This window comes from Ovis aries, chromosome 1 (assembly GCF_016772045.2).
Source record: "Ovis aries strain OAR_USU_Benz2616 breed Rambouillet chromosome 1, ARS-UI_Ramb_v3.0, whole genome shotgun sequence".
Taxonomy (NCBI): Eukaryota; Metazoa; Chordata; class Mammalia; order Artiodactyla; family Bovidae; genus Ovis; species Ovis aries.
Window position 1 is genome coordinate 123,645,920 of NC_056054.1, and position 18,620 is coordinate 123,664,539.

General features: G+C 48.7%; 1 protein-coding gene across 5 annotated transcripts in view; it reads right to left on the reverse strand.

Moving 5' to 3' along the window:
- The window catches only part of EVA1C (eva-1 homolog C), a 123,442-nt gene that overhangs the window by 1,278 nt on the left and 103,544 nt on the right, over positions 1-18,620 (reverse strand). For 3 of the 5 annotated variants that reach the window (XM_027978315.2, XM_027978295.2, XM_027978292.2), the window contains one exon: positions 16,345-16,916. In XM_027978315.2, the coding sequence (XP_027834116.2) occupies positions 16,540-16,916 (377 nt within the window). In that variant the 3' untranslated portion in view covers positions 16,345-16,539. Of the gene's footprint in view, positions 1-7,345; positions 7,435-16,344; positions 16,917-18,620 lie in introns of those variants that run through there. The other 2 variants (XM_060403751.1, XM_060403749.1) reach the window with 1 other exon arrangement.

The following is an 18,620-nucleotide window of genomic DNA, read 5'->3' on the forward strand; positions in this document are numbered from 1 at the left end:
CTTCGTGGCTTGTTCACTTCCTTCTGGTTTCTTCTCACATGCTGCCTTATTAGAGGGGACTTCTCTGACCATTCTTATAAATAGCAGCCCGTGTTCTCTCCTCCCCCTTTAATCTCTTTCATTTGTCCCCACAACATTTATCACAAGCTGTCCTGTGGTGGGTTACTTGGAATGTAAGTTCCAGGCGGGCAGGCTGTTTTCTGCTTTGTTCGCTCCCTAGAACAGCACTCAGCACAGGGTAAACCCTCATATTTTTTCAAAAGTCCTTATCTGATCAAGGACTAACCTACGAAATATATAAAAAGCTCTTAAAACTCAGCAATGAGAAAACAAGTTTATTTTGCCAAATAAAAGTAGGGGAAAATATCTGAACAGACACCTCACTAAAGAAGAGATGGCAAATTCAAGAAATATTTATTGAATGAATAAATGAAAGGAATTTCGTAAACTAGGACATTTGCTTATTTCTCCAGAGATTGTCTGGGTCCTTTTTTTAAAATTAGCCTTTGTGCATTTGTGTGTGTGTCGAGGGGGTGGGGGGAGTTTGTAAGTCGCTCAGTTAGGTCTATTTGTGACCCCATGGACTGTAGCCCACCAGGCTCCTCTGTCCATGGGATTCTTGAGGCAAGAATACTAGAGCGGGTTGCCATTCCCTCCTCCAGGAGATCTTCCTGACCCAAGAATCGAACCCAGGTCTCCTGCACAGCAGTCAGCTTCTTTACCAGGCAAGCCACATGGGAAGCCCAAAGTAGTCTTTATTTACCTGTATGTTTTCCTTTTTAAGTAGATTTTATTTTTTAGAACCATATTAGATTCACAACAAAATGGAATGGAAAATATAGAGAGGCCTCCTAACTGCCTGTTCCCCTACCTGCCATGCAAGGCCTTTCCCAGTTCTGAGACCCCACACCAGAGCGGCACATTAGTTACAGCAGCTACTGACATGTTATCACTACCAAAGTCCATAGTTTACATTAAGGTTCACTCTCTGTGTTGTATATTCTACAGGTTTGGGCAAATGGATAATGATGTATATCTATTAGGGTGGGGGTGGGGGTTACCTGCCAGAGCCAGAATATCCGGAGAATCCTCAGGTAACAAGGGCTCCATTTCCCAGGCACTCTGACATCAGGGCCCTCTGTAATCACTTAGCGCTCCCAACCTCATTGAGCTCCTGCCACCACACTCCGTGGTTGTATGACTACGATCTCCACTTTCCAAAGGCACAGAGGGGTCAAGCAAGCCACCCAGGGTCACACAGCAACTGAGTGCCCAAGATGGGATTTGATCCCAGGTCAGCAGAAACCAGCACCCACCCTACAGACTTTGTCACCAGCAGGCTGCTATTCAAACTTACACACTCAGACCTGCAAAGTGGAAACAACCCCTGACACCCTGGCCACATGGCAACATATTGTTAAGGACTGAACACACACACGCACACAGACTCACAGGCAGGCAAGCACACAGACTCACAGACACGCAGGCACACAGACTCACAGACACGCACGCACACAGACTCACAGACAGGCACACAGACTCACAGACCGGCACGCACACAGACTCACAGACATGCACGCACACAGAGTCAGAGACACGCACGCACACAGACTCACAGACAGGCAGGCACACAGACTCACAGTCACGCAGGCACACAGACTCACAGACACGCAGGCACACAGACTCACAGTCACGCAGGCACACAGACTCACAGACATGCAGGCACACAGACTCACAGACAGGCACGCACACAGACTCACAGACCAGCACGCACACAGACTCACAGACTCACAGACACGTACGCACACAGACTCACAGACAGGCACACAGACTCACAGACCGGCACGCACACAGACTCACAGACACGCACGCACACAGAGTCAGAGACACGCACGCACACAGACTCACAGACAGGCACACAGACTCACAGACACGCAGGCACACAGACTCACAGACCGGCACGCACACAGACTCACAGACATGCACACACACAGACTCACAGGCCGACACGCACACAGACTTACAGACACACAGGCACACAGACTCACAGACACGCACGCACACAGACTCACAGGCAGGCATGCACACAGACTCACAGTCACACATGCACACAGACTCACAGACACGCAGGCACACACACTCACAGATGGGCACACGCAGAGACTCACAGACTCACAGACATGCGTGCACAGAGACTCACACATACGCACGCACACAGACTCACAGACACGCACGCACACTGACTCACAGACACGCACGCACACTGACTCACAGACACGCACGCACACTGACTCACAGACACGCACACAGACTCACAGACACGCACGCACACTGACTCTCAGACACGCAGGCACACTGACTCTCAGACACGCAGGCACACTGACTCACAGACACACACGCACACTGACTCACAGACACGCACATGCATGCATACATATAGATGCACACACATCGTTCTCTTTGTCCTTCAACAGCTTACGATTCTGACGGGAGGAATAACTGAGCAGTGAAGACCTGAGAGGTTGAAAGCCGAGTTTTCGCAGCTCTAGGGCCGGGTAGCCTTTGTGTGTATGTGTTGGGGGTGGTGGTGTCAGGGACACTGCTCTGTCCCCGAGTTGATGGGGCTGGAATTTGAAGGTGCTGATGGATCCTCCCAGCCCCATCTACACACCTTGCGTGAGATCCAGACACACTTTCAGGCTGGAATCAAGATGAGTGGCTGAAGCTAAAATACATGATGCTTGTTTGTGAAAGGACTTTAAACAGACCTCCTGAGTAGGAAGAGTCACAACAAGATGAGAAGGCAACGACACCCGGGTGAGGTCACTGGACTGTACCCTCCCAGAAGCCAAGCTGGCCAGCCAGCCAGAGCAGCCTCGCAGGTCCCCAAACCCCGCCTCCCTAAGCACTGCATTCTCCGTCCTTGCTTTCTGGGGTCACATTCCTGGGAGCATGGAATATGCCAACCTGACGTGTCATGGTTCAGCCATCCAAGCTTAGAAAGGGGCATTATTTTTAGACTGAAAAGGTGTATTTTATATTCATACACTTGACTTTCAAGACCCTGAATGAATTTTGCTGAAATAAATATTCTCCTTTGGGTCCAGTCCAAGTATGTGAAGGTTTTAGTCCCAATGGCCTTTTCTTTTTCTTTCTTGCTTTGAAAAGGAATATTAAAAGTGGCTGAAAAGAGGGATTTAGAAATGAAAGGCAATTTTCAACATGTCTTATAAAATGAAAAGGAGCAAACGCTATAATATTTCTTTAGGACAAGGACTGAAGTAAAACGAGATTTAGAACCCAGTGGTCGTTCCTTGCAATGTGAAATGTCTATCTTTTCAGGACTCAGGATTCGCGCACGGCCTGGTCAGAAGGAAGGTGGGAATTAGGGGGACCGCCCATGTGTGTCCACCCATGGGGGATTGGCCAGGACAGCAATCCTGGCTTTAGCACTGAGACTCCTCAATTGTAGAAAATCCCTTGGTCTCCAGCAAAGCAGGATGAGGGGTCACCCTCGCTGAAATCACTATGAGAGGAACTCACAAAACCCCACTGACCAAAGTATCTCACCAGCTCCGTAGGTAGGGCTGTAGGCTGCCTACTCTGGGTCGGTGTGGGCTTTCAGACAGGCTTATAGGAGACTGTGGGGTTTTTGGAGGCATGGAGTGGAGCTGTCTTCACCTGCTCGGCTCCCTGCCCTCAGCCTGTCCCCGAGGACTGCCCCTGGTCATCAGCCAAGGCCATATACAGCATGCCACCCTCCCCATCTCCAGGGCTGTCCGCGTTGCCTAAGAAGATAGATTCCAAATCCCCACCCGAAAGCCACTGAGTTCTCAGGGAGCAGGGCGCCCAGGGATCTGCATTCTTATCTCAAGCTCCCCTGGGTTGCTTTCTCTTTTTTCAGCTGTGCCATGGGGCAAGTGGGATCTCAGTTCCCTGATCAGGGATCAAACCCTGGCCTTGGCAGTGAGCGCAAAGAGTCCTAACCGCTGGACCGCCAGGGAATTCCCTCACTTGGGTTTCTGATGGGCAGGCAGCTAGAGGCCTGGCCTGGCCTCCACCTGGGCTTCCCGAGCCCCGTCATCTCCCTGCTCGTATCCTGCAGCCCAGATTCCCCCACATTTGGTCTTTTTGTTTGGCTCTACACAGAATCCCTCTTCTTTGCCCCAACCCACCTGCTCTGGGCTCTCTTCCAGCCTCTCCGCCCTGTTCTCTGCCCCAGCGTCTTGTCAGCCATCCTGACTTCCTACAGGGCTGGGACCCTAACAGCAGATCATGTACTTTCAGACTGTTTGGGGGGCCATAGGTGGCACACAGCATGGACTCAGGAGCCCGGTGGTCCACACTTAAGTATGTGAGGGCCCTCCCGGGGAGGGATTGAGGGCAGGTGGGATGAGACAGGTGGGTCAGGACCCAGCCAGCCCCTCTACCCCACACCGCCACATTGGCACCAGACCCTGAAGTCTGGGGATTCCAAGTTTAAACCTGGTCTTCAGGGTTATTATAAAGGTATGTTTATCAGGGTAGGCAAGAGCGTGTCTTTTACATAATTTTTTATTTTGGGCCTGATGTCTATAAGATTTTAACACTTGGCTGTGTGATATGTAACACTCATTTCTTCTCTCCGAACTTACAAATGTGACAGGCAGACCTATAGTTTTTTGGTCTTTTTTTTTTTTTTGCCTTGCAACAAGCTTGAAGGATCTTAGTTCTCTAAGCAAGGATCCAACCCAGACCCCCAGCAATGGAAGCATGGAGTCCTTACCTACTGGATCACCAGGGAATTCCCAGACCTATAGATGTCTATGCATACGTAGAAGAAAAATAGCATTTTATGTGGAATCCTTTTCTTTTACGTAATGATATAATCTACGCATTATTCTCCAATTTGCCCTTTTCACTGAATAACATGACTTCAATAATTCTTCATGTTGGTGCATACAGGTCTACCTCATTGAAAAACAACCAGTCAATCCTAAAGGAAGTAAACTGAATATTCATTGGAAGGACCGATGCTGAAGCTGAAGCTCCAATACTCTGGCCACTTGGTGCGAAGAGCTAACTCATTGGAAGAGACCTTGATGCTGGGAAAGATTGAAGGTGAGAGGAGAAGAGGGTGGCAGAGGATCAGATGGTTGGATGGCACCACCAACTCAATGGACCTAAGTTTGAGCAAACTCCAGGAGAAGGTGAAGGACAGGGAAGCCTGGCATGTTGTAGTCCACGGGGTCCAAAGAGTCTAACACAACTGAGTCACTGAACAACAACAATGTGCCTTTAGTCCAATTTTTTTAGGACGATTGAAATTCTTCCCAAGACATCTTCCTTAAAAAAAGAAGTTTTCCACGTGCCTGAGCTAAGTGATGTAGGCGAGTCTGATTGAACAGAAACCTTCGAGGCAGCCAGCATGGCCAGCCTGTGGATACGCCCCTCTGCTGACAGCACACGCCTCACCCTCCCAGGGTCCAGAGGCTTTACAATCAGAGGTCATGTTCTAAGGAAGGAAGTTCAGGCTCTCAGAACTGGGAGGCAGCTCACTGGGTTTGCAAATTCTTCATCGATTTGTAACACATTCTCTTGCTGGTTCATTGTCAGTGGGTCAGGAGCATTCTGCTTTCTTCTCCTTAAGGGAATTCGTGTAGTGATTCGACACTTGCCTCTAATTGCTGCTCCCTCCCTTCCTTGGAAACTAATGGAGCATTTTCCAGGTCAGGTTGCTGTTTAGTCATCTGAACACGAGTCCCCTTCCTCTTGCCGTAATCTTTCCCAGGCTGGATTTTGTCTTTGAAACAATAGGAAATGACAAGGTCTATTTTTCTTTTCTTGAAAGAACTCGATCCATGGAGTCATGAGTTGGAACAGAGAAAGTCCGGGGAATTAATATGCACCCCCGAACGGAAGTGACCAGCTTTCCTGTCTTTGTTCTGCCGAGTCCTGGAGTCTGAGCTCATGATACCCTAGGCAGTTTGCTTACAAGCAGGAAGGCTGCATTTTCACCTCCAGATAAATCCCCATCTGGGTTTTCTGTTGGACCCATTGGAAAGAAATGCAATTAGGCCCTGAGCAGTCTTCAAGCAAAGACTGGAAACCTTCCAAAGAAAGGCTGTGCCAGATACCAACCTTTGGTCCTCGACATACATTTGCATCATTGGAGTTCAGTGTGTCTTAAAGCATCCTCGAGAGTCAGGCCCAGGAAGAGCTTTCTATTAAAAGCTGTTTCATTTTTCTAACAGAAAATTCAGTTGTAATTTGGTAATTTCTAAGACACTTGAGACTACCTGGGGGCTTCCCTGGTGCTCAGTGGTAAAGAATCCACCTGTCAGTGCGGGAAACACGGATTCGATCCCTGATCGGGGAACATCCTACATGCCGAAAAGCCGCTAAGCCCAAGTGCTACAACTATTGAGCCTGAGCCCATGAGTCGTAGAGCATATCGTCCAGAACAAGAGACGCCACCCCGACAGGAAGCCCACGCACCACAGCTGGAGGATCGCTCCCACTCGCTGCAACTAGAGAAAAGTCCTCGAAGCAAAGAAGACCCAGCTCAGCCAGTAAACAGATAATCAAATAAAGAAAGAAAATTATGTTAAAAAACGCTAGCTGGATAGTGATCAGCAACCCTAAAATGAGGAGAAATTTCTATTCCAAGGGCTTGAGGCCTACGTGGTTGGAGGCCAGCCCCAGCTGATTACAGGCTGTGAGTGGGTTGAAAGCCTGATCTCAGGGCTTCCCTGGTGGTTCCGTGGTAAAGAATCCTCCTGCCGGTGCAGGAGGCACGGGTTCGATTCCTGGGTTGGGAAGATCCCCCTGGGGAAGGAAATGGCATCCCACTCCAGTACTCTTGCCTGGGAGATCCCATGGACAGAGGAGCCTGGCGAGCTACAGTCCATGGAGTCGCAAAAGAGTCAGACACGACTTAGTGACTAAACAGCAAACCTGCTCTCAACACTGACATTTGCCTCTGGGGGATGGAAGGCTGCTGGCCCCAGTGGGTGATGCCATCTCTACAGCCAGTCCTGTGGTCTGGAGTCCAGCGCCTGGGATTCTGTACCCTGTTAGCCTGAGGCCTCACTGCTCCCCTTTCCCAAACACACGCCACCTGTTCCCACCTCCTAGCCCATTGCCGCGGCTTCCCCTGCCCCCACTCAGGTTCCTGTATGACCACCTTTGACAATCCTGCTCATTCCTGAGGGCCCCGTTGAGCACCACCTCCCATCAGCCCCTCCAGCCCATCAGGTAGAACCACTCTCTCTGGGTTCCCAGGGCCATCTTATGACCATTAACATCACTGCTCCATTTACAATGATGGTCATTAACATCACTGACCATTTAACATCATTCTTACATTCAGGGTTGTGAAGATGAAATCCCCAAAGGATAAAGAGAAGGCCTTTGCAGACTCTGCTCCCAGATTCAGCCAAGAGATGGAAGATCCTGAAAGTGAAGAGGAAGAAGAAGGAGGGAGAGGCCTGGTGGGTCAGCCACTGTTGCCTGGCGGGGTAGGGAGACAGGGCCTCAAGGTGAGGAAGGCTTGGCCTGAGATCTCTCTCTGGACCCTTCCTGGGGGCAGGGGGTGCCGCTAGCCGTTGGGTCAGAAAGAATGCGGGGGCTGGCTCATCTCGGAAGCTGCGTGCTTCTCAGGAGGCGAAAGAAGGGGGAATGGACAGCAGCTGCTGCAGGACAGGTGGCCAGGGCAAAAGGCCCCTGTGGGCTGCTCCCCCCGCTTTGGGGCAGGGAAGGCAGACCTGACAGCTGGGGCTGCGGTTCTGCAGGGGTCAGGACCCACAAAGACTGGATGGCACCAAGGCCCGCCATCAGGACACAGCCCACAGGGCTTGGGGACTAGGGACGTGTGGGGGTGTCCCCAGAAAGGTGAGCCCAGTGGGAGTAGGTGGCAACTTTGTCCCACATTTCTGTGCCCAGATTTATTTTTATCTATTTATTGAGTCAGCAAACATTTTATTTATATATATATATATTTTAAACTTTTTATTTTGTATTGGGATATAGCCGATGAACAATGTCATGATAGTTTCAGGGGAACAGTGAAGAGACTCAGCCACGCGTACACATTCTGCACCTGGGATGTTGACCCGATGACACCCTTGGTTGGTGATGAAATATCCGCTCCGTCTCATTGCAGTGAGCTGGGACTGGCTCTCCCTGTCTGACTGAACACTCTGGCTCAGCATCGCCCAGCAGAGCTCCCTGCACCATCCAAGACAGGAGCCACTGGCCACATGGCCACTGAATCATTAGCGTGACCGAGGAGCTGACTTTTAAATGCTACTAACTGCTTTCGGTTTAAGATTAGCGAGGCACATGTGGCTGCTGGCTCTGTGTCGGACGATCGGCATCGTGTTTAGACACCGGCTCATTCATTCTCAAGGGAGCCCAGCGCTGCCCTGCAGGGAGGTGCCTGCTGACTTGAAATTCCTACAAAGAATGTGATGGCCTTGGATAATTATTAGCTGGCTTCCTGCATTTTCCCTTATCTGGCTGATATTATCGTGCCTCTTTCTTGCCTTATTTCCAGCTATAGACCAGTATGGCTTCCAGTCGACAGAGCATTTAGCTGGAGTGTTTATTTAGGATTTAATCTCTGAGGCTACGGGCCAGTCATGGGATGGAGTTTGGCCAACTCTGCACTGGTGGTCAGGCTTACAATGGGCTTCTTAAAACCAAGCTGACCACAGTTCCGGGTTTATGACTATCCTGCCAACACTGGGCCCGACCTTTCAGGTCCAAGTGTGGGAGACTGCACAATGGGCTTGGCTGAAGAATCCAAAGAAGGTCAGGCCTTGACGCTTTCCTGGGAGCTCTGCGGACAGCCATTCCTCCTCCAAACTCCCCTCTGTGGCAGGGCTGGAGGCTGCCTTGTCTTCTTCGGCAGCTTGTTCTTATTTTGCCCTTGAGTTCTGTCCGATCCTCTGAGGACAGTGTAACTGATGAAGTTTTGGCCATGCTGGATGCTGAAACTCAGGAGGAAGAAATAATTGATGATGAAAGCATTCATTTATGGTGGTTCTTCTTTTTTAAATTCAGTTTTTAAAAAATTATTTACTTTTGGCTGTGCTGGGGCTTCCTTGGTTCATGGGCTTTTCTCCAGTTGCAGCAAGTGAGGGCTACCCTCCAGCTGCAGCTCACGGGCTTCTCATTGCAGTGGCTTCGCTTGTTGCAGAGCATGGGTCTAGGTGTTCGAGCTTCAGTAGTTGCATTTTGAGGGCTCAACAGCTGTGGCACACCAACTTGACTGCTCCTCAGCATGAGAAATTTTCCTGGGACAGGGATCAAACCCGTGTCCCCTGTGTCGGCAAGTGGACTCCTATTCACTGTCCCACCAGGGAAGTCCAGTTTCCCAAGATTTCTGAACAAGTGGCTTATTATTGAAGCAGTGCTCTTAGGAGAAATACTTGTAAGAAAATTGCTGTGGTCTCAATGTTTGTTTCCCCCCCAGATTCACGTGCAGATCCTAAGCCCCAGAGGTAAGGCCTCCAGGAGATTTTGCTTTTGTTTTTATTTTTGTTTTGCCACACCACATGGCAAGTGGGATTTTAGTTCCCTGACAAAGAATCGAACCCATGCCCTCTGCATTGGAAGCTTGGAATCTCAACCACTGGACCACCAGGGAAATTCCTCTAGAGCTTTCTAGATCAAAAATGTGGAGCCCTCATGAATGAGATTAGTGCCCTTATAGTAGAGACCCTACAAAGTTCCCTGTGTCCCTTTCATCATCTGAGAACACAGCAGGAAGTCTGCAACCCAGAAGAGGGCCCTCCCCACACCACACTGACACCTCGAGCATGGACTTCCAGCCCCCAGACTGTGAGGAAGAAATTTCTAATTTTTATAGGCTACCTAGTCTGTGGCATCCGGTCCCATCACTTCATGGGAAATAGATAGGGAAACAGTGGAAACAGTGTCAGACTTTATATTTTGGGGCTCCAAAATCACTGCAGATGGTGACTGCAGCCATGAAATTAAAAGATGCTTACTCCTTGGAAGAAAAGTTATGACCAAGCTAGATAGTATATTCAAAAGCAGAGACATTACTTTGCTGACTAAGGTCCATCTAGTCAAGGCTATGGTTTTTCCTGTGGTCATGTATGGATGTGAGAGTTGGACTGTAAAGAAGGCTGAGCGCTGAAGAATTGATGCTTTTGAACTGTGGTGTTGGAGAAGACTCTTGAGAGTCCCTTGGACTGCAAGGAGATCCAACCAGTCCATTCTGAAGGAGATCAGCCCTGGGATTTCTTTGGAAGGAATGATGCTAAAGCTGAAACTCCAGTACTTTGGCCACCTCATGCAAAGAGTTGACTCACTGGAAAAGACTCTGATGCTGGGAGGGATTGGGGGCAGGAGGAGAAGGGGACGACAGAGGATGAGATGGCTGGATGGCATCACTGACTTGATGGACGTGAGTCTGAGTGAACTCTGGGAGATAGTGATGGACAGGGAGGCCTGGCATGCTGCGATTCATGGGGTCGCAAAGAGTCAGACACGACTGAGCAACTGAACTGAACTGAACTGAACTGAGTCTGTGGGATTTTGTTACAGCAGCCCAAGCAGGCTAAGACAGAAATGCACTGCTCACTCAGTCATGTCACTTTGCAACCCCATGGACTGTAGCCTTTGTCCATGGGATTTTTCAGGCAAGAATACTGCAGTGGGTTGCCATTTCCTCCTCCAGGGGATGTTCCCAACCCAGGGATCAAACCAGGGTCTCCTGCATCGCAGGCAGACTCTTTACCGTCTGAGCCCCCGGGGAAGCCCTAAACAGAATTGGTGAGGGGGAATTCTCTGCGAAAGAGGACAGCTATGGTCCCCTTGCAGTGGCCCTTGCAGCAGCTGGGGTGGTACCAGGCCTGGTGCAGGGTTCTGGGTGGGCACAGCATCACGCATGGCTCAATTGTGGGGTCTGCAGTGGGACCGCTCACAGGGCCTCCCGGGAACCACTTGGTCCCTGGCTGTGTGTGGCTTTCCTGGTGGCTCAGAGGGTAGAGCGTGTGCCTGCAATATGGGAGACCTGGGTTCGGTCCCTGGGTTGGGAAGATCCCCTGGAGAAAGAAGTGGCAATCCATTCCAGTACTCTTGCCTGGAAAACGCCATGGACGGAGGAGACTGGTAGGCTACAGTCCCTGGGATCGCAAAGAGTTACACACGACTGAGCAACTTCACTTCTTCTGGCTGTGCACTCCTCCGTGAAGCAGCAAGTGCCCCAACATCGACAGAGCAAGAGGGGCCCAGCTAACAAGCTCTGTGAACCCAGAAGGACTGAATTTTACAGCAAGAGGCTCACATTTTCAAAGTCAGTGTTTTGCAGCAAGTAACTGAGGCAGTGATATGGGCAAACTTCCTACCGAGCTGGCCTCTTTTCACAGAACTTCTGGGACCCCACCTCCTGGAGACCGTGGGGTGGCTGTGGCCTGGACTTGCACAACGTTCAGAAGCAGTAGTCTACGTGTGCCCTGCACTCTCTGGGCGGAATTCCACCTGGGAGCTTCCACCAGCCACCACGCTCCATCGCAACCCCTGATTCAAAGCTGCGTTGGTCCTTTCCTTCCTGGGCTTGGTGCCCATCCAAACATTCTCAGCAGGACTGCTCAGCCTCCTTCCTTGAGAAGACCGTGGCATTCTTCTGTTGGGCTTGGAAAACGCAAACAAACAACTTATTGCATTTGCGCAAGCCAAAGACTGCCCTTCGCCTTGGCTGGCCTGTTTCCCAGCTGCCTCTTTGGGGGTCCTGGGAGGATGTGCATGGGTGTGGAGGTTGGGGGGAGACACAGATAAGAGAAGACCCATCATGGCATTCAACAAGAGCTTTGAGACTGAGGTCAGTGTGGGTGCAGCTCTTTCTCTGGCTGGAAAAGTGAAAACCTTCAGCTGCCATGTTCTGTTTAGGCTCACAGAGCCATCAGATGAAGGTAGTTATGTTCACGGAGCCAGAGAAGATGCTGCTTGGGAATTAGGACTAGAGACCGTGGCGGGAGGCTGCTCTGGGAGCCGAGACAGCACTGAAGTGCCTCTTGCTGAGCTCAGGAAATAAAAGGACAAGGGTTCTCTTTGATTAGAACAAAATTCTCATGAAGAATTTAAACAATGGAGCCATATGTTCACTCTCTGCTATGACCTGGAAGAGATTTATCTCTAATGACAGATTGAAAGCGAGTCATCCCGCCCTGTCAACTTCTCCCAATCCCCTATGTTATAGATGGGCAACTCAGGTCCCTGGAGGTGCTGAGGGGTTTCAGCCTCTGCCTACACCACCCCAGCCTGTGCATATGACACCTTTATGGACCGAGCCCTACCCTCCCACCTTCTCGGATAAGTGTAAGAAACTCACATTCTGAAATAGACAGAAAGGAGAGTGCCACTCTGCCTCACCTTCAGTCCCCGCTCCTTCAGTTTAATGGAACCCACCTGATGCCTAGTCAGCTGGATCCGCACTTGTCTTTTAACATGTAGTCCCCTTTCTTTCTCTGGCTGCACTGTGAGCAGTATATGAACTCTTGGTTCCTTTTCTTTCTCTGGCTGCACTGTGAGCAGTATATGAACTCTTGGTTCCCGATTAGGGATCACACCTGCCCCCCTTGCATTGGAAGGCACTGGGGTTTTAATCACTGGACTGCTGAGGAAGTCCCTTTGTAGTTTCACTGCTATTAAAATGCTACACACGAATGTTTACAGCAGCACTACTCACAGCAGACCAAAGCGGAAGCGACCTGGATGTCTACAAATGGAGGAATTCATGAACTTAGCGTGGTCTATCCATATACGAAAGTATTAGTTGCTCAGTCGTGTCTTACTCTTTGCAACCCCATGGAATGTAGCCTGCCAGGCTCCTCTGTCCATGGAATTCTCCAGGAAAGAATACTGGAGTGGGTAGCCATTCCCTTCTCCAGGGGATCTTCCTGACTCAGGGACTGAACCAGGTCTCCTGCATTGCAGATTCCTCGACTGAGGCACGAGGAGAGCCTGGTTTATACATGTAGTGGAATATTATTCAGCCGTAAAAGGAAGAAAGTACTGATTCATGCCACAGCACAAATGAACTTGAGGACATTATGCTAAATGAAGGAAGCCAGTGACAGAAGATCCCATTTACATGTGTGACTCCCTTTATATGAACTACCCAGAATAACTAAATGCACAGACACAGACTGGTAGTTGCCAGGGGCTGGAGGAAGGAGGGAATCGGGAGTGGCTGCTTAATGGGGCGGGGGTTTTATTTTCTGGTATTGAAAGTGTTTTGGAATTAGGTAGAAGGGCCTTCCCTGGTGGCTCAGATGGTAAAGAGTCTGCCTGCAATGTGGGCAATTTGGTTTCGATCCCTGGGTCAGGAAGATCCTCTGGAGAAGGAAGTGGCAATCCACTCCAGAATTCTTGCCTGGAAAATCCCATGGGAGGAGCCTGGCAGGCTACAGTCCATGGGGTGGCAAAGAGTTGTACACGACTGAGCGACTTCACTTCAGACTTAGGTAGAAGTGGTGGTCCTACCACATAGTGAATATATTAAAAGCCACTGAACTGCATGCCTTAAAGTGGTTAATTTTACTTCATGTGAATTTCAACTTTGGTGTAGACTAAAAGTTTGTATACGTTAAAACTCATGTTAGAACCTAACACCTAATGTGACGGTATTTGGAGGTGGGAAGTGAGAAGTGATTAGGTCATGATGGCAGAGCCCTCATGGATAAAACCAGCACCCTTATAAAGGAGACCTCCAGCTTCCTGGAGGTAAAGAATCTGCCTGCCAATGCAGGAGATGCAGGATCAATCCATGGGACAGGAAGATTGCCTGAAGAAGGAAATGGCAACTCACTCTAGTATTTCTGCCTGGAAAAGTCCCATGGACAGGAGCCTGCTGGCTATAGCCCATGGGGTCATGAAGAGGAAGACACGACTAAGCAACTGAGCAGGCACCAAAGGAGACCTCAGAGAATTCCCAGCCACCTCTGCCATGTGGGCACCCAGCAAGAAGACGGCCAGCTATGAGCCAGGAAGCCAGGCTCTCACCAGACACTGAATTTGCTGGCCCCCTGATCTTGGACTTTCAGCTTCCAAAACAGAAATAAATTTCTGTTGTTTATAAGCCATTCCATCTACGGTATTTTTGTAATAGCAGCTAGAATGAACTACGGCAAACTGAATTACAGAAAACAAAGCAAAGCAAAATGCAGCCGCTCCCCTATACGGGCAGCTAGGCTGGTTGATGAGAGACAGGCCCTTTCCCCCACACACACCTCATCTGTGTGACTTAGATGGGCCTTCCACCTTCAGGATCTGGGGACTGAGGGAAATGCCTTCCATTTTTATCTGTTGATACCTGGGATACTGAGGAACAGCTAGAATTTCCTCCCCACCTTACCACTGAGTCAGCTCCAGCACTTTGTACCATGTGTCTTGGCCCCAATACTTAACCTGTCAACCTTCAGCCTCTTCAACGATTTAGATGTGATGATGAAGCAAGATAAGGAGGGAGACCTCGTTGGTAGTCAGCATATGAGAAGATTCGACACCATCATTTTTATGCTCTAAGTACCTCTGGGACAAGAAAGAAAAAAAAATTCTTTTCTTGTTCTTAGTTCAGTTCAGTTCACTTCAGTCGCTCAGTCGTGTCCTACTCTGCAACCCCATGAACTGCAGCACGCCAGGCCTCCCTGTCCATCACCAACTCCTGGAATTTACTCAAACGCATGTCCACTGAGTCGGGAATACCATCCAAGCATCTCATCCTCTGTCGTCCCTTTCTCCTCCTGCCTTCAATCTTTCCCAGCATCAGGGTCTTTTCAAATGAGTCAGTTCTTTACATCAGATGGGCAAAGTATTGGAGTTTCAGCTTCAGCATCAGTCCTTCCAATGAATATTCAGGACTGACTGTTTTGACATTCAGGATGGACCAGTTGGATCTCCTTGCAGTCCAAGGGACTTTCAAGAGTCTTCTCCAACACCACAGTTCAAAAGCATCAATTCTTCGGCACTCAGCTTTCTTTATGGTCCAACTCTCACATCCATACATGACTATTGGAAAAACCATAGCTTTGACTAAATGGGCCTTTGTTGGCAAAGTAATGTCTCTGCTTTTTAATATGCTGTCTGGGTTGGTCATAGCTTTTCTTCCAAGGAGTAAGCGTCTTTTAATTTCATGGCTGTAATCACCATCTGCAGTGATTTTGGAGCCCCCCAAAATAAAGTCTGACACTGTTTCCACTGTTTCCCCATTGGTTTCCCATGAAGTGATGGGACCAGATGCCATGATCTTAGTTTTCTGAATGTTGAGTTTTAAGCCAGCTTTTTCACTCTCCTCTTTCACTTTCATCAAGAGGCTCTTTTGTTTTTCTTTGCTTTCTGCCGTAAGGGTGGTGTCATCTGCATATCTGAGGTTATTGATATTTCTCCCAGCAATCTTGATTCCAGCCTGTGCTTCATTCATTAGTTATTCAGTCGTGTCTGACTTTTTGTGACTTGATGGACTGTAGTCCGCCAGGCTCCTCTGTCCATGGAATTCTCCAGGCCAGAATACTGGAGTGGGTAGCCTTTCTCTTCTTCAGCGGATCTTCCCAACCCAGGGATCGAACCTGGGTCTCCCGCATTGCAGGCAGATTCTTTACCATTTGAGCCACGAATGAAGCCCCATTGTAAACCATTGTTGTTTTAGTCACTAAACTGTGCCCAACTCTTTTGTGACCCCCCCCCCAAGGATTATCTCCTGCATTGGCAGACAGATTCTTTACCACTGAGCCACGTAAACCATAATTTATTTATAAAATCAAGACCAAATCCAGTCTACCGCCTGTTTTGTACAGTCCATGAGCTAAGAATGGCTTTTACATTTTAAAATAATCGATTAAGAATATATGACACGCGAAACTTCATTCATTTCAAATGTCAGTTTCCACAAATAAAGTTTTATTGAAACACAGCTGTGTTCATCCATTATGTATTAGCTGTGGTTGCTTTTGAGCTCCAGTGGCAGAGGTGAGTCGTGGTTGTAGACACTATCTGGCCAGAAATGCCTAAAATATTTATTATCTTCACCTTAAAAATTTTTTTGCCAACCCTTTCTCTAAACATAATACCACCAGTGAGCCTGAGGTCACTCAACTCATGCTTGCCATCTTGAATAGTAGCACAATTTCTTGATGGATAGACAGAGATCTTCTGAATATCCATCTGTAAAATGAAAATGACAGCAGCATCGCATGAAGTTGTCATGAGTATTAAATAACTTAATGCACGAAAAGCAGCTAGAACAGCGCTGGGCGTTATAAGTGTTCGATGAATGTGAACTCTAGCTCTGTTAGCGTATACACATGACTTTAAATAAATAACAGAAAACAAAGATTTCTTCCCTCCACATTTATTTTGGGATGTGCTGTAAACAGTTTGAAATGTCCCTTTAAGAACTTTCTGGCTTCCCCAGTATTGGATGGCATGACAAATTCTCCTTCACAGAAGGTACAAGTGGAACAGAGCTGGAGGGGCTTTTGGAACCTTCCCTCTTCAGAAAGTGTGCTCACATCAGGATGGATCTGGCTCTCAGTAGAACTGGCCCATGTTTCTTGGGAGTGAAGTGTCCAAGCCACTGTTCATCCATATTTCCTGGATGATCTGCTCTCTGCGTTCAATCCTCTCTGCCAGCTCTGCAGCCTCTATGGAACTGTAGACAGGATATGTAGTCCTACCAAACCCTGACAGATCCCCTGGCAAGTCGGAGTCAGAGGAGTCCTCCTCTCCCTCCTCATCCTGGCTGTCCTCCTCAGCCTTGTCGCTTCCTGGCACGAGGTGCTCCCTTGCCAGCTGCAGCTCCTGGAAGTCCTTGGTGCAGGACACTCTGGTGACCAAAGCGCACAACGTGAGTGCCAGACCGATGCAGACGCTGGACACAAACAGCAGGGCGGCTCTCTCCGGATGGGCTGTAAAGGCAAGAGAGCACGTCAGGGCCCGGGGGAGCTCAGCCCTCAGCAGGCCTAAGGCCCGCAGGAACAGTTACGCGGCCAGGCAGGAGGGCAATCAGAATCCCAGTCCTGGACGGAATCCCCGAGACCAGCCACACCTAAGAGCATATGCCCCTACTGAGTAAAACAAACAAAAAGAGGCTTGGAGCATGTGTAGTCAATACATGTGTGTTTATGAGAGGACACATAGCAAAGGACCCGAGAAGCTGAACCTTCCTGAGTTCAAATGCAGACCTGCCACTCACTAGTTGTGAGACTTTTGGCAAATTACATCACCTCTCTCTGCCTCAGTTTTTTTCACCTGTAAAATGGAGCCCAAAGCCCCTTTCTATCATAAAGTTGAGTTACTTTCTATGATGCTCTCAGAACACTCAATGACACATAACAGATATTTAAGAAGCTGTTAGCTATTATTAATTGTAGTAAACTTTGAAAAATGAATTACATATAAAGTATGAGTGTAAGCCCTAAGATATTAAATGCTACGCAGCTTAACTTCTTTCAGATTAAAAAATAAATATAAATAAAGGTTCTGGTAATGAAAGTTCCACATCCAAATGATTGTACAATAGGAATAGAAGCAATGCTAATTTGTATTATGTACCCTAGTCTATCTAAATCCTAACATATGCTTAATCCTTACATTACATGTGGAAAGGACTGTTCCTCTTCAGCTCTGTATCCCCTGAGGTGCTAGCATTCCCATTTGGGGAAGTAACAATCCAGTTAACTTTCCTATAATACAGATCAGGAGTTGACATTTTTTTTTTTTTTTCTGTAAAGGGTCAGATGGGACCTATTTTAGGATTCGTGGGCCACGGGACCTGGGCGGCAACTTCTCAGCTGTGCTGTTGTAACATGAAAGGTGATGCAGCTATGGCTGTGTTCTAATAAAACCCTATTTACAAAACCAGCCTGTGGGCTGTACTTTGTGAATCCCCAACAATAGAGACTCAGACTGAGGTCAGGGGGTGGCATGGGGAGCCACCGTCTGAGCATGGTTGGCTTCCTTAGGTGGAGCCAGGACGGGAGCCCAGCTCCTGAGCTGCGGGCAGCTTGTGAGATGAACCACCGGCACGTGCCCCTACGTCTCCACAGAACCATCCTCCTCCAGGCACACGGCCCCCTGTTCACTACACTCGAATAACGAGTTGTCTCTGCCGCCTCGATCCTTCCCAGAGATGCAGACTGGAGGCTCAGATCTCAGCGGCTGCTACATTTCATGTCCAGTCAAGAAATCCAGCCCCTGTGATCTGACGGGAGAGCTCTAAGTGGGACACGTTATCTTCTTGAAACGTGAAACTTCCCCGGTCGGCTTCCTTCACTCACAGTTCAAGTCACTGGTGAAGTCACTGGCCTCAAATGTTCTTTGTTGCCATCAGCCCTCTGAGCACAGTCTCATCACTCTCCCTAAGTCACAGAAGTCTGAACGCAAAGCTGATTTTGGTAGGGAGAGGGGCAGTGAGCTGTGTCTGCAATGCAGACAATATATTATAACATTAAAACTAGTAAATTTTAAATTAAGATATTAAAACATTATAAAAATAACAACAACATATTTTTCCCAAGAGTTAAGGTTACTTTGATCCTGGAAGTGTTGTTAGTCACTCAGTCCTGACTCTTTGCAACCCCATGGACTGCAGCCCACCAGGCTCCTCTGTC